The sequence below is a fragment of the Magallana gigas genome, chromosome 5 (assembly GCF_963853765.1).
Source record: "Magallana gigas chromosome 5, xbMagGiga1.1, whole genome shotgun sequence".
Lineage (NCBI taxonomy): Eukaryota > Metazoa > Mollusca > Bivalvia > Ostreida > Ostreidae > Magallana > Magallana gigas.
Genome location: NC_088857.1, coordinates 27,232,740 through 27,249,073, shown reverse-complemented (window position 1 = coordinate 27,249,073; position 16,334 = coordinate 27,232,740). Strand labels below are relative to the sequence as shown.

At 32.7% G+C, this 16,334-nt stretch overlaps 2 protein-coding genes across 3 annotated transcripts; one reads left to right on the top strand and one right to left on the bottom strand.

Annotated features, from left to right (window-relative positions):
- Window positions 1-394: 394 nt before the first annotated feature.
- LOC105330933 (MRN complex-interacting protein) lies at window positions 395-4,839 on the bottom strand. Its single transcript, XM_011432875.4, has 4 exons — window positions 4,652-4,839; window positions 1,956-2,111; window positions 1,617-1,780; window positions 395-1,189 (listed from the first exon to the last, which is right to left on the bottom strand). Exons 1-4 carry the CDS (start codon window positions 4,772-4,774, stop codon window positions 598-600), a joined length of 1,035 nt encoding a protein of 344 aa, XP_011431177.3. The 5' UTR covers window positions 4,775-4,839; the 3' UTR covers window positions 395-597.
- A 186-nt stretch (window positions 4,840-5,025) lies between these two features.
- LOC105330934 (serine/arginine repetitive matrix protein 1) lies at window positions 5,026-14,520 on the top strand. Of its 2 annotated transcripts, XM_011432876.4 has the most exons (11): window positions 5,026-5,191; window positions 7,333-7,509; window positions 8,202-8,360; window positions 8,968-9,525; window positions 9,686-9,739; window positions 10,085-10,228; window positions 11,518-11,585; window positions 11,719-11,778; window positions 12,034-12,098; window positions 12,445-12,685; window positions 13,108-14,520. In XM_011432876.4, the coding sequence occupies exons 1-11, from the start codon at window positions 5,148-5,150 to the stop codon at window positions 13,233-13,235; spliced, it is 1,698 nt and encodes a 565-aa protein (XP_011431178.3). In that variant the 5' UTR covers window positions 5,026-5,147; the 3' UTR covers window positions 13,236-14,520. The 2 variants fall into 2 exon arrangements, with proteins under 2 accessions (XP_011431178.3, XP_011431180.3); XM_011432878.4 differs by lacking the exon at window positions 11,719-11,778.
- Window positions 14,521-16,334: the final 1,814 nt, after the last annotated feature.

Sequence of the window (16,334 nt, the reverse complement as noted above, 5' to 3'; positions counted from 1 at the left end):
CCCCGATACATTAACCACTGAGCTATGATGATATTTCAATTGATAAAAATTTAACAAAACATTTAAATCACCAATTTGTAAAGTACTGTCTTAAAATGTATGTCTTGGTGTAGTGAGGTCCTTAAAAAAACCTTTGAAAAATGATAGCTGGGATATACTCAATAAGTCTCATGTTTGATGCCTTAATAGACTCTTGTTTAGATAAGAACTTCATGTTTTATCAATTCCACAACCATGTGGACACTGACAGTTTGATCTTGACAAGTAAAAGTAGTCATAACCAAATCTAATTGTATATTTTGTGTATACTTGTCTGTGTTGTTGTTTTAAAATCAATTATTGGTGAGGAAAACATTAAGACATCCTTTCAAATATAAGAAAAGATTTACTTTTCAATACAACATTTAATGGTAACACAAATTGCAATACACAATTACATAACAGTGCCAACAATAGTTCTGAATTTTAGCACTTTTCTATATACCGGTATACAAATAATTTTCTATTTTAACACTTTTCAATGTAATATGTTACTGTATATTAAAATGTATTTTGAAATAATCTTGCAGTATATATTTCAGTCAGTTATTCAATTATTCATATACAGTGTATTTGAAAGTCTGAATCCTCAAGATCATCAATGGAGAACAGTTCTTGGTTCACTCTGTTTTCATATTTTGGTAAATTGTCTCTTTGCTGAAAGCTTGTTCCTTGGTTACTTACAGGGCAGAGATTTTCCTCCTCGTCTTCAGAATCCTCAAGTGAATCCTGATCCTCTTCTACAAACTGATCCCATTTTGACCCTGTAGTTTTAATTGTCTGAACGGGATTTCTCTTCTTAACTTTTTCAGGATCTAATTTGGGAAAATTACCCGCTGTTCTTTGTTTTACGTTGAGGGTGTCCAAAGCATCAAACTGTTCTTTGGGGCCAACATTCCACTCTGTAGAGGATAAGAGACTGGTTGTGTCTTCATGGGCAAACTCTTGGAGAGAGGAATTTGCGCTAGTCAAAGCAGGGTTTGACTTAAATCTGAAAGCTTGTGGTTGTTGGAAAATCTTAACTTTGTGAGATGAACTGCTGCTGATACTGGGCTGATCATTCTGTTGTAAATCTTTATCATAACTGCTTCGGTATGATGTTGAGTCAGCACCTATGTCATTTTGATGTCTAGTATACTTTCTGCTGAAGCTAAAATGTATGAAAATGTTTCATGAGTGTTATCTTGATCCCAGGATAATGAAAAGTTTAATACAGTCATTAAAATTTGAATACTTTAATTTCTGTTTGTAATGTTCTATTTGATTTTCTGCAAGAATTTTTTTATACATGGAAAGAGCTTTCCCTTCCTCACAATCAATATGACATTTTTGATAGAAAATGAAAAATTATACAGAATGAATTTGATAGCTTCTAAATTGATATGAATGTAAACCAGGTTGGAAAAAGTGGCTCATTATCTGACATGAACAGAACTACTTTACATAAACTGTCCCAACCCACTATATATTTGTATAAATTGGTACTAGCTTTTAAGAATTCATTCCTTAATTAATTACACATAGTGTATTATACCTTAATGGTTGTATATACCAAATATTGTCTCTGCATGTTTTACCTGCTTGTATTCCGTTTGCGTTTCTTTGATCTGTGAAATACACTGCCATCTGTGGTGTACATGTCATCCTCTGGCTGTGGAAGTTCATCGTGAATCTCTGACGGCACCTCTTCTATGTACTGATTCCATCTACTTTCAGTGTAAGTAGGGAGTCTGTTTTGGTTCTGTAACAGTATTGACATAAGTAGACAATAGCTAAGATGGAGAACGAGAGAGGCAAACAAGATGTTTCATTTTATTCGTGTTCTATACCATCCTTATAAATTGTTGGCATGTCAGAAGAGTCTTGGATTGATAAGATGCTTTATGAAGCTTATAACTAATTAATATAGCACTGACCTCAGGGACTGTAGTTAACCCTTGTTCCTTGTTCTCCAATTCAGGATTATCATAATGACAGACACTGAGTGTCTGAATCTTGTCCGCTTCTTGCCGTAAGGAGTTCAAATTTTGTACGTGACGTCTACAATCAGCTCCACTTCCTCTACCGTAAACCTATCGATAAAATAACAGGAAAACTCATAAATGCAAAGTGTAAACAGTCCGTAAAACAGGTAAAAATAAAAATACAAAATAAAACAGGTAAAATCATTATCTTATTAAAAATACAAAAAAACCTTCCTTTTTTTTTAATATAAAATAACAGGTATTAAACAGATAATCTTGAGTGCAACAATGCAGTCTTAATTTGTTATATAGTCCAAAGGCCTCTGAATTTCAATCAATAAGCCATTAAATGAATGGGAAGAGATATCTATGTATATACCCTATCTATATACGAGGGTCAATCAAAAAATACGAAGACTTTTGTCATAGCTATGTTATTTAACGTCATATAATTACTTAATTTGGTAGACATAATTTAGCAATAGTTTCAGACAATTTGCAAGAAAAAAAGTTAATAAATTTCTTTATTTTTAAGAATTATTTAGAATTTAATCCTGCAAAAATGAGGTCACGGCGCACGGTCAAAATTTGTGTTATGTCAACAATTAACCATATAATGTTGAAAGTATTATCTCAATAAATTTGGCTTAAAACCAAATTATATTGAAACTTCAAATTTAGTATAATCATGGTATTCTCTGTACCAAATAATGACGGGATATATTGTTTTGTCGAACAGATATTAGTTACTTAAGTCAGATAGTCCTCTTTAGAATTGACTAAAAACATCGACGTCGCCTGACGTCACGGCGCAACGAGAAGTACAAATAAAATGGATTTAACTCAGGAAAAAGCCGATACAAGCTGTGAAAATGCTCAATGGTGCAAAAAATAAGTCAACAAATATTTGCAAGTTTGTGTTTAACTGTAATAAATTTTGTGGGGATGGTGGTCATTGTTGTTTGAATACAAAACAGTCCGAAAGAGAGTAGACTATATGTAAATATTTGGTCATAAAAGAAGTAACGTCAACCGACGTTCAGGGTTATCCTTATTGTAAACTAAGAGATACACGGTTAGAAAATGAAAACTTTGAAGAACTAACTTATGATTCTCGAGAAAATGTGTGCAAATAAGATGTTAAGTTGTTCAGTGCCATTTTAAATTGTAAGAAGAGAGGCACAAGAGACTAAGCGTGATATATTGATGGGGTATATCTATAAACTGTGCGTGTTTAATTTTGACGTCATGTTTTGAACGTTACCGTGCGCCGTGGTGACAAAACATGTTGTTTTTAAAAAGGGGTTACAAAAATACCGTTTCATCAAATGGACTAAAACTTCGCATATCAGTAACATAAGTGTTGGTGCACAGATTAATTTGTTTCGTATGACTTTCATGAAAAATATATGATAGACAGCCGCATTGTCTTCGTATTTTTTGATTGACCCTCGTATAAACACACCTAATTCACTTTGTGCAGATATATCACACACCCAAAAGGAATGATTGTACGTGATTACAAACATGAAATTCTCAATAATACATCACAATCACCGCAATGAAAATTGCTTATGATACGATATATATGGCTGTTCTATGTCATCAATACACACTTTTTATAGCACAAGTAGTGGCTGAACTGTACATTAAATAAAACATACTAAAATGCACGGTTCAATATTATTTACCATGCACAAATTTCCTTATGGGATGTCTGTAGTGAGTAATTAGCTCAAGTCATTCATAACCATCTATATAGCTCAAGTCAAGGGAACCGGTAAAGTCAAGTCGAGATATACCCAAAGAACGCTTTTCCCCATTATCATGATTATGTTCAATTGAAAAAGAAAAGTGATACAATTTTTTAAATGATCCCTACTGAAAAAACTAGGCCCCTTATTTGATTTTTATGTTATTGTTTCAATGTTTGATTGATTTTGATATACATTGTATATATATGTATAATATGTATTATTATTACTGAAACGATTAACCATGAGACGGTATATCACGGTAATGATGTTCGACGATTCGATTCACGATACTTTTCTAAAAAGCCGCGGTTTGGTTTTCTCGATCAGGAAATATTTGAACCGTTGGTTTGGCTTTTAAACTATGTTTCAAAATGGCTTCCGACAATACCAAACAGGGCACGTCTGTATTTTCCACTGCGGGTGACATTGTTACAGTCCAAAGATCTGCACTTCATCCAGGTAATGCTGATGCATTGATTTTTCTCAAGAAAAACATGAAGTTGTAACAAGTTAAACATTTTAAGAATGTTAAACAGTGTTAGAAATTAAATGAAACCTTTTATTTGCAAAGTAATTAACATCGTAGGTATCGCGATGTGTATCGTATCATAAGGTCAGTATCGCGATACGTATTGTATCATGAGGCAAGCGTATCGTCGCACCCCTATGTATTATATCATTTGTTATATTGTATATCTTCCGCAACTCTAATGTAAAATTTTCAGGGAAATCACTAGGCCTATTGTAGAAACGAATTGGGTCCATCTTCCTTATTAGCTTATTGATTATTATTCATAGGCCTGTCTAAAGTCTCTTCATTAGTAAGCTTACTATAAGATATAATCAGCTATAAAAATCAGTGATAATTGAAATCAGGTATTGGACATTTACTTTCTTGATAGATTGTTTCTCTCCACAAAGTTTACAATTCCATTTGTTGCTACTCTTCTTTACTTGATGTACTTGAAAAGTAAAACAGCTATAGCAATGAAGAACATGAAATTCCTGTGGCATTTCGACAGCTAGCCTAAAACGAAAAATTTCTTATTCTGTGAAAGTTGAATTTCCCTCTTTGTTTTGATATTAACTCGATCCATGTGTATTCGCTTTAATATAAGTCGTCGAAAAAGAATATCAGAACGTGAAATCAGTGGGCCTATGATTTATGTTATAAAATAAAAGAAAAATAAACTAAATATGTATGCATAAATATATGTTATTGATATATATTTTAAAGTTCAATGATGTACTTGAATATTTACGAGATCGACTTATTGATTACCGATTAGCCCGAAGATCTCGAACCTCGAGTTGCATCCTGAATTTTGTGAAGATTTTTTTTGCAAAACAACAAAACAAACATCATATATTTTTCAAACCAATAGACATGCCCAGAGAAAGATCATTTTCGCCAAAAAGGAGCTACAGAAGGTGAATATTGTTAAAAATCTAGTTTCGAATTTTCTCAAGTTAAATCATGTTTATTATCTACTTATTAGAGGCACATCAGGCATTTTTCTCATTCTCGCTCTAGATTGCTAAAAGTAATATTCTAAATAGAGATCACAAAACCATTTCCATTTTTATTCCTGATTGTGTACATGAATTGTTATTTCATTAATATGAAAGTACTTTCATTTTCAACTAAAATGACTGTGTAACTGGAGGGAAGCCTAAATATGGCCTTCCAAATTCACAAAAATGAGCAAATCATAGTTTCATAGTCCATATAAAACTAGGTACGTTCAATGGTTGCAAACTATAGTTTACGGACAATAAATTATAGTGAACAATGTTCACATCTGTAATCCGTAGTTAGCGCAAACATCTACATGTATGTTTCAGAAGTGTAAAACTATAATGATTAACACTGAAAACAACCATTTGCAATTGCAAAACCAGGTCTATCAAAATCTTACAGGGATAACAAATGTAGATCTGTTCAGTATGATAAAACAGATGGTGAAAAACTCTGCGTGTTACATTGTTGTTCCGTTTACAACGAACTGAATCATTTAGATCCCAGCTTGAATCCGAACTTGATCCTCTGCTGCGTACATCCAAGAAGCCTCATAAGTCATAATAGAGTTTCTATTAGTTTCTGAACTATAGTTTAGGGTTTGTAACAATTAACTATTGTTAACTATAGTTAAGCACCTGTAAATATAGTTAACAGTCGATAAACCTAGTTTATCATCAGTGAAACTTTAATTAACCCGTTAATCTATATTTCACATCTGTCAACCATAGTCAATGCCATCATCTATGTTTCAGAAGTGTAAAACTATAATTAACACTGAAAACAACCATTTGCAATTGCAAAACATGATTTATTTGATAAATATAGTTTCATGGTTGTGAAACTATGATTAACAACTCTTAACCATAGTTAACGAATGTAAATTAAGTTTACAGATGTAAATCTATATTTATCAGCAAAATCTATTGCTAACGTTATCTGCATACAGATAAACTTAGATTATCATTTGTTAACTATAGTTTACAACTGTTAAATATAGTTTACAGATGAAAACTATAAATAACGAATTATTAACTATAGTTTTCGGTTCGTAAACCTGGGAATCATAATTTGAACAAATGTGAATCTACCCTACCTGAGGATGCTTCCACACAAGTTTAAGCTTTTCTTGTCAAATGCTTTTTTAAATGAAGATTTTTTAAAAAATACTTTTAAAAAATTTGATAATTCCTACCATAATTATTTCCCTTGGAAGAGGGTGTGGCCCTTCATTTTAACAAACCTCAATTCCCTTTACCCTATAATATTTTGTTCCCAATTTGGTTGTTATTGAGATGAAGTTGAAAATGTAAAAAGTTTACAGGCAGATGGACAGACAGAGTGACACTAGACAAAAAGTGATCAGAAAAGCAACCTTGAGCTTTCAGCTCAGGTCAGCTAAAAACTAAGTTAAACCATTAATCACAAAACAGGGTGCCTGGTATGATCATGTAATAAGAACAATATTACCTATTTTTCCAATGTCTTTATCAAAATTTTGAATTGATTTTGTAATTCCAATACATTTTATCAATGACTATTTTAATATTTAATCGTACAATTGCTGAAAATTATGAAAAGTAATAAGGAATCATTTTCTGAATATTTTGAAGTGATCTAATACGGTCGAGTGTGATTAAATCTATCATAATTAAAGCCCTTTGAGCTTTATTAGATTTTATCAATTCCGACCGTATTTGATCACCTCATAACACTCAAAGAATGATTCTTTATTACCAGTACTTATATTTTCATTATTTTCAGCAATTGTACAATTAAATATTACATTACATTTGAATTGTTTTACATCATAGAATTATTTAAGGAATGAGGAATCATTCTTTGAGAAGTATGAGCTATGTGATAATTTTGGTTGGGGCGTGATCAAATTCATTAAAGCTCGAATGGCTTTATGATAGACTTGATCATGCCCTGACCAATATCATTGGATTTTATAGTACAAAATTGATACATAGTGTTATCACAGGCAAAAACACTGAAAAATGTAGATGCATGTACATGTACCGGTATATAATTATCCTCATTTTTACAGCAGGACACCAGAAAAATACAGAAAAAGGTCAAGGTCACCCAAAAGGTCAAGATCTCCAAGAAGATCAAGATCGTATTCACCAAAGTTTAGAGTGAAAAAGCAGCATTATTCTGCAAAACCCAGGTATCCTGGATACTATAGAGGAAGAAGTAGAGGCTACAATCAACCATATGGAAGGTACCCAGAATAAACTTAAAGACAGAAATTCATTTGAAAGTAGAGAGAATTCATTTCTCTTCATTGTGCTGATTTTAAGGTCTTTCAATTTATTTGAAAGTTGCTTTAGTGAATAAATTTTCTCCATAACAATCATATTATGAATCATTTCAATGACCTAGTGATTATGCTGAAATTGAAGTGGAAATATTGTTTGATGATATGAAATTTTTTTTTTTAATTATGCCATTTTCTATTTAACAAGGTTTAAGTGTAATAAAACAGTAGTCACATTACTGTGGAATTATTTTTATTCATGTTGGTCACTGTTCATGGGTAGCCAAATTTTTACTGGTTCGTGGGGGCATAATTTTGTTGGTAAAAATTTTGGGATGATTTTGATAAATATTAAGCAAATGCTCGTATATACATTCGTGGGGGTGTAAATTCTTGGGCAAGGGTTACCCATGAAAGCCACGCACAATGATGATTCCACAGTACATATTTGGAATTTTTGTAAATATTTCATAAATCTGAGTAAAATGAAAGATAATCAAGCAATTATGTTTTCTTTGCACTGAAATCTTTTCCAGCATACTGTTTATATCATGAAAAAAAATATATTCTATACCAAAAAATTAATGAAGAATCTGTTCAGTGTCTCATTGCAGTTTTAATGATTCATATTTTGTTGATGACTATATTTCCATCAGGAAGCTTCCATTTGACAGACAAAAGCGATCTCCATTCAGAAGAGATTCCAGTCATCGCTATTCCAGATCCCGCTCCCCATCACCAAAGAAGAGGTCCCCATCGCCACCAAGAAGGAAGTCACCAGAATTGTCAACAAGACCCGCTAGGCCTGTCAGCTTGTGAGTGCATTTATCAACAAGAAGATAAAAATACTGAATGGTATCTTCTATACCAGTGCAAATCATTGTTTTACTTTTTGTAAATCTACTTAACAATTACCTAATTGTCTCATACATAGTATCCACTATTTATGGTCAAGTCCAAAATCAATACACATGTAATTGATTTGTTTGATGTACTCCGATTGATTCATCAAAATTGTCCCTACCTAAATTTAGGTCAAAGTACATCGAACATATTAATTACAGTATTAATGCTGGCCCAATATTTTATCAAAAGGGGGTGCCTATTATTAATAGGAGGAAATTTTCACCCTTTTGTAAATCATTTTCTAGATGCAACAGGAGTATTGCAGCAATATTATGTGTAATGTGGGTTGAATGGGATTGGACTAAAACATTTATTTATTTGGATATGCACTTACCTATGCTTTAGCACTTAGAAATATTCAAAGGTGTGAAAATTAATTTCACGTAACTTCTGGGATGTGTATTACACATGTTTGTGTACTGTACAATGGCTATTCAAAAAAGGGTCGAATTAAAAATCTTCATAATTGAACATTTTTATTCTTGAATTGATTTAATTCTTTCTTGTTGTGTACAGAGATGAAAAGAGAAGAGATTCTCACAGTATGGGATTGGGTTTGGGACGTCCAGAGACCTCTACTTTCCCCATCTCTTTAGGAGACCCATTCAGCAAATCCGCCTCATCATCAGAAGACCGATATAAATCATTCCGAAACATGTCCCCTGATAATTCTCTGTCAGCACTGGCCCCAGGGGTCATCGGAACAGTAACTGTGGCTCCGCCAAGTGTCAGGAGACCGCTATTATCCCAAAGATTCGAAAATATTGACGCAGAATATGTGGGCCCAGTAAGAGTGGATGAGAATATCTCTATTGGAATACACCGCACTGGGCCTAATCTTCGCAACACTCCGAACAAGCCTGTTGTCAGAGATTTTGATCCGTACAAATTTGTCATGTTAAGGAGACGAGATGAAGGGAAGAAGGCCATATTTGATCGTGAGGAAATTAAAATTTTTGGGTTGGATAATATCCTGGACGAACAGATTTATGACGAGAAAAGGACAATAAGTGTTGTTCCTACTGATGATCACAGGAGATCCTCTCGCTCTGACAGTCGACGGTCTCCAGACAGGTAGAATCTTAATAAATGCTCTCTTAATGGTTCAGTTTCTGTAAAATGCATGTACCAGGTATGTAATTTTATCAGGATAGCACTGAGTATTTTTATACAAATTTCAAAGAAGATGAAATTGTTTTCAGAGATAGACTTAGATTGCTTTTGTTAATATTAGACAGGACACACGTACTGTGAAATCTTCAGACAGACCAAGAGAACCCACTATCAGGTAATGATTTTAAAGAGAAAACCGTTAAAAAGAGTTCAACTGGAAAGTTGTTGGAATAAATGTACATGTATATCTTAATGTTTTCCAGAGTTTAATTATAGTTTAATTTTCCTAGTGTACTGTAACTAATGATGATTAATCATTTAATTTAGATAATGAAAAAGTTTCATTAAGGTGTTCCTGGCTACACTGATAATTTATTTTCTTATTTCTAATAATTAAAGCAATATCTACAGATATCTAGGAGGCAGTTGTGTTTAATTGATATTTGCCAATAGTATAATAACTGTTTTTGGAAGAAAAAAAAGCAATATCAAGATTTGATATGTTTGTGATATTTTATAGATTAAATCCAAAACCAGATCCTCGTTATGAGAAGTTGTTCCAAGAAACAGAGGCCTATGAAAGTAAAAGTATAAATCCCAATGACTTGCGCCATAATTTGATGAAGCGGAAGTATGATGACGACGAGGACAGTTATGATGCCAGGTAATTCTAAACAAAATCCCCATTCCATTGAATGTAAAAAAGTGTTTCACTAATTTCCAAAGTCAAAATTTGCTATGTTGTAATAGTAGTAATCTTCTGAAAATAGACTACTGATATTAAGGTTGTTGAATTAATGGGTCATGTAACTCATGTTCTTTTCGAAAGGGGAATTGGGAAAAAATACATGTAGTAAGGAAAAAAGAGTGGAGTGTTGAAAAAAAAATCTGTTCATCTGAAAGGGTTTTAATGAGTACAAGGCTATAAATAAGTCATTTCATTTTATTTTGCTTTCAAAGCGGTAGACTGTTTATCGATTAATTTAAGAATCATTGTGGATATCAGGGACGTAAACGGTGATGGATATTTTTTATAACGTAGTTGTCGAAAACAAGAAAAACACTATGAAAACATTTTAATTACCGGTACTTAAAAAACTATAATTCCTTTATTACTTTGAGCAGAAATATTTAGTCCTACATGTATATCAAAAATAGAATCAAGGCACAACTGTTACATATTTAATTATGGTCAGTGCATCAGCTACTGTGTAAAGTTCACCGTACAGTACATTAAGTACTTTTTCAGTAGCACAAAAATTACAGATTTTTTATACGAAATAGAAATTCATGGAGTTGCATTATCATAAGCTCATGAAATTATATGATAAAGTAATTTTTGCAATTATATCTACTTTCCTGCCCCACATGTACTCGCTTCACCCACAAAGTGTTGTCTGAAATTATCCGCTCATGTTTATTTTATTATTGTCACAGGTACTTGAGGACAGGATCAACCCCCCCCCCCCCCCCCCCCAGTATACAGACCCCTGGGACTTAATTAATTTTTTTTTTATTAAATTATCCTTATATTTCTAATCTAATTTATACATTCATTGCACAAAAATACCTAAAACAAACATTTTTAAAAAAATCAGATCCTCTACATATATAATAAAAGCTTGTATTAAATACAGAGAGGGTCTGATTTTTTAAAAATGTTTGTTTTAGATTAGATTTTGGGCAATGAATGAATAAATTAGATTAGAAATATGTCATAAAAGGATAATTTAATTTTTAAAAAGAGTAAAGTCCCGGGGGTCTTTATAATCGGAGGGAGGGGGAGGGATGGATGGGGGAGGGTCGGTCTTCTCCTCAAGCACCTTTGATTGTTGTGTGAAATTATTTACACCTTACTATATTTATGATGTACAAACACATATACATTTACATAGTAACCGGAAATTTTCATTGGGCCAAGGTGTTTTTTCAATATCATATTGTACCCTATAGGCACAGACTGGAGGATAGAAGAAAAGGGGGAAGAGACTACTCAGACAGAGACAGAAAGAAATCCTTAGGTGAGAAGACTTCCTGAAATCTCTGTTTTGTATTAAAAGAAAGCTACATAATACACAGAGCATTGCTTTTCATATGAAGAAATGAACATTCTTAATCTCAACAGCAATTGAAAAAGATGATTATTTTTATCAGATGAAAGGTTAGGCAAGAAATCAGATTCTGAAGAACTACCAGATTTTAAAAACCGCCCTGGTAAGTTCATGTCTTATGGATGTGAAATTGTTAAAAATTTTAACTTGTAAATTACTGGTAAATAATGAAAACTAAATCATAAAGTTAAGTTGTTAACACTACTAGATTTATTTGCCCTTTTTATTTCAGAGGTATATCTGATGACTGGTTTCTCTCACTCAGTGTTGTCAGCTGTTCTGCAGATTGTGTTTTAACTTTGAATAATGGAAAGTTAAAAGCTTGTTTCATTGTTACAGTGTGTTTTAATTTTTTCAGGGAAATACAAAGAAGCATGGAAGGAGAATCCTGAAATGATACCAAAGCATCCGATGTATTTTGAGGTATGGTTTTTGTTATTGAACAATACATGTACTTTCAGATTAATATAATTAATACAACAAAATCTAAAAACAGATGTACATATAATTCACTTTTCCCTCCAATTAACATTCAACTTGATGGCCCTTTTTAAGATTAGTCCTTTAGAACTACCTCATATGTTTGTGTCCTTTGCAGGGGCCTTTAAGATGCTTGGTTATAATCTGTCAAGTTGCATTCATATTTGTTTTGCAAAATGAAAAACTACAGAAACAAAGTTTTTATTAACGTATAAAAACAGCAAAAAATGGTCTGGCATGAGCCATGTTTACATAACAAAGAACTAAATACTGATTTATCTTTTTTCAGCATGATAACAGAGAAAAAGATGCTAATGCAAGAGGCAGGTTTGGATATAATCGATTTTTCCGTGGAGGAAACCGCAGGCCATACAGGGGAGGTTACCAACCTCGGGGATTCCGAGGACGATTTAGGGGAGGATTCCGAGGGCGTAGCACCGGGGGTTACAGACCGACCTCCAACTACTATACTTCCAGGAAAGATGGTGATGAAGATTATGATAAGAGATATGGATTTCATTATAAATCAGGTACATATATCAATTAGATTATCTTATACATGTAGTAGTTTTACACTTGTATGCCAAATATATGGCTAATAAACAAAGTACAGTTTTTTAAAAATTTTGTAAAAAAAATTATAGGAAATCTGAAGATTAATGAATGTGCTTCAAATTGTTATAATGGGTTGGGTTTGAACATGTCTTATTGTACACTAGTACATGTAAAATACTGTAGGTTTTAACATAACTAATAACGACTTACTAGGTTTTAATATCCTTTTAATGGGTAGTTTATATATTATTAAATGTAAAATCATTTTGCTTTTTAAGAAAAATGTGTTTGCTTTAACATTGGTTTTGTATTATTTATTTATTGTGTGATTACTTTGCTTTGTAAGATAAATGTACTTTTATATGGCTAGATGACAAGTCTTATGGTATTTTTGCAGATAAACGACCCAGAGACTCCGGTGAATGGAAACACGATTTATACGACACCATCGAAAGTGAAGATGGAGAGAAGACAGAGGACAAGTCGCACGAAGACAACAAGCCCTCTAGTACCACCACTACTTAGGTCGACAGAATAGTGACTATTGCATGAAAGAGTGACTACTAGTGACTACGATGATTACTTTGAAGGATTGAGACTATGACAAGGGAGTCCGAGTTCGATCTCTTCTGGAATGTGTCTCACACATAGGAATGTAAGAATAGTATGAAAGTATGACTGATCCATGTTAACAAGATTATTACACATGACTGCTCCTTAATAATGTGAGTACCAGTGAGTACTAGAGAGGAGAGTGACTATTGGCTTGCATTGACTAATATCTTTTGTGAAAAAGACTATCCTGACTATCCAGCATGACTCATACGATGGCATTACCTATATGAACCTTGTCATTAGTAAAATGAACTGTGCATCGGGATGCTTGGGACGGGAGTGTTTTTTACCTGCATTATATGGCTACATCATTTTAGTTACTGGGAATTTGCACGTATTTTAGGATGCATAGAGGTACCAGTACTCAAGCCATTGCAAAGTCATCTCGGAGCTTCAGTGAAGAACAATACATGTAGTAAGATTCTCTGTGTTCAATTCCAGTTTTACATTGTACTCTCAACATGTGATGTAATCCATTTTCTTCAGAGTACATGAACCAGTGCTTTACTCTTAATTTGTTGTCATCATTCAACAGATCTTTAATCTGTTGCTGTTGTACATTTGTATTTTAGTGTGCATAATATATATCCTTTGTGTATTTTCCTTGATTTTAGTAACTCTTTTCATGTTTTCTTGTAATAGCAAAACATAGGAAAAAAATATTTTTTTAAACATGTATCATTATCAAGATGTTAAATTCGTCTTTTGATGCCAAGTCTTTTTTACTGTCCATCGCTTGTTATCCAGTAGTCATTTGTAAATGTTTAAAGAAGCAGTATGTTTCACAACATCTGAAATGATCATTACTTTATTTATATGTGCACAAGGTTGTACATGTGTTTTACATGTAAAGTAGTGAGTGATTTTATCAGTCTGCATGGAAATTTCATGTCATGAATATGAACTGTGGAATCATTATTATTCGTTGGGGGGGGGTCAATGTTTGTGGGTAGCCAAAATTTTCGTGGACGTAATTTCGTTGATAGCGTAATCAGGATAATTTTAATGAATATTAAACAAATGATTGTGTATAGGTTTGTGGGGGTGTAAATTTGCATACAATAATTCGTTACACACGAAAGCTACAAACATTGGTCCACCACGAACAATGGTGATTCCACAGTATTTCAATTCTTTGAATGTTATTCTATGTTTTATAATTATAAGACATTAAAAATCGATTTGGAAAATTGAATGTGCTGGAGTGTGTTTGTCCTGTATTAATTGATTTGAGGGCTAATAGGATTTATGGGAACTTGTTTTACTAGCCCAACAGGGTTGTTTGAAAAAAAATGATCTGATCATTTATTTTTAAATGACATAATTAGTGTTGTTGATCTTTCCCAATAACGTTATGCTCATTTGTAATATTTACTATTTTTCATTTGTATTTTTTCACTTTTATTACTTCTTCTGTACACCCACTGGGTCAATTTCAACTAAAATTGATACAAAACATCCATTATATATAAATCTTAATTAAAATAAAAGAGTCATACCCCTTTTTCAAAGAGGAGATAATGAAAAAAGTAAAATTAGACAGGTCTCTTTATTTCATATTCTGGAGAATTACTTACCAGAAATGCAGAATTTACAAAAAGCTTCCTAGTGTTTTGAATATTCTTAACCATGTATCCAAATGTCATTGATTCTTCATTTTGCTCATATGCTTTAGAGGAGGATAGGTACCACTATATTTTTATTGAAAATCTTTCAGCCTTGCAAGAAACAATCTTTTGAAGGAATTACAAAAATTCAGCAATTGTATATAATAGATACACGCTGCTTGCATAAGGAAATGCGCAATTAAAAAAAAAAATTCTCCAAACTGAAGTACATTAGAGATTCATCTAGGTTTTTCACACATGGTTAAAATTTTGAAGTGTGTATGACTGTCTTATATTGATATTTCACCCTTTCTAAAACCTGTTTGATGCATGGAACAATGTGTTGAGAACCATTGGAAAGATTTTTATTAAGGCTAGAATTTTGTAAATCGACTCCATTCACAAGTGTGCCAATCCTGTGGGATACAACACCCAAACAAAATCAAGTTGATCAATTGAGAAATTTGAGCATGGTAGCCATCTATCCCCAGTTAATCCAGACAAGGAAAATAAAATCAGCAAGCCATTTAGAAAAATGATGAGATGAGCAAATACTTCTGAAAAATCCTATATTTTTATTTCTGCATGGACTTTCTTGTCTAACTGTCTCTTTTCCTTAAAACCGTATCTCGCATCGGTGTTAAAATAAAGTGAAATAATACATGTACAGTTGTTTAAAACATTTTTCAGAGAATTTTCCGTGTTGAATTTTGCATCAAATCTGCATTCTTTTTGGTTTAAAGGCACTTGCAGAGTTAAAACATATTCAAAATGTATCAGTAATATTTGAGGATTTCTTCTAATTTTCTTTGTTGAATTACGCACCTCTCCCTTGTTCATGATCAAGGTTTGAACAAATCTAAAATCTAGCATAATTAAAACAAGAGGTCCAGGGGCCACATCGCTCACCTGAGCAACAATTACCTTAATTCTGATCAAATTAGCATTACAGTACATGTATCAAAATATTTTGACTACTAAGTAAAGTAGATCTTGCTAAAAAAAAATTGAAAATCTGCCAATTTTTTATCCACCTCTTTTTTGGGGGTAAATACCAAGCTCCTTTTGTTGTTGTACCTGTAAGGAGATTTTTCTCTATTCCTATATACCCCCCCCCCCTCCATTTCGTAGCCCCACTTTTCTCTAGGGAATCATGGTTTCATCAAACTTAAAACTGCATAACCTGTGGTTTCACACTAATTTAGTACTGAGTTTTGGACCGAAACTTTCCCAGAATATTTTAAGATTTTCTCTATATATTCCTATGTAAAAATTCAAAACGCCATCACGGCCCCACCCTATCACTAGGGACTGTGATTTTGCAAACTTGAATTTACACTATCCGAGGATGCCTCTACACAAATTTAAGATTTTTTCTGGCCAAATAGTCTTTAAAAAGAAG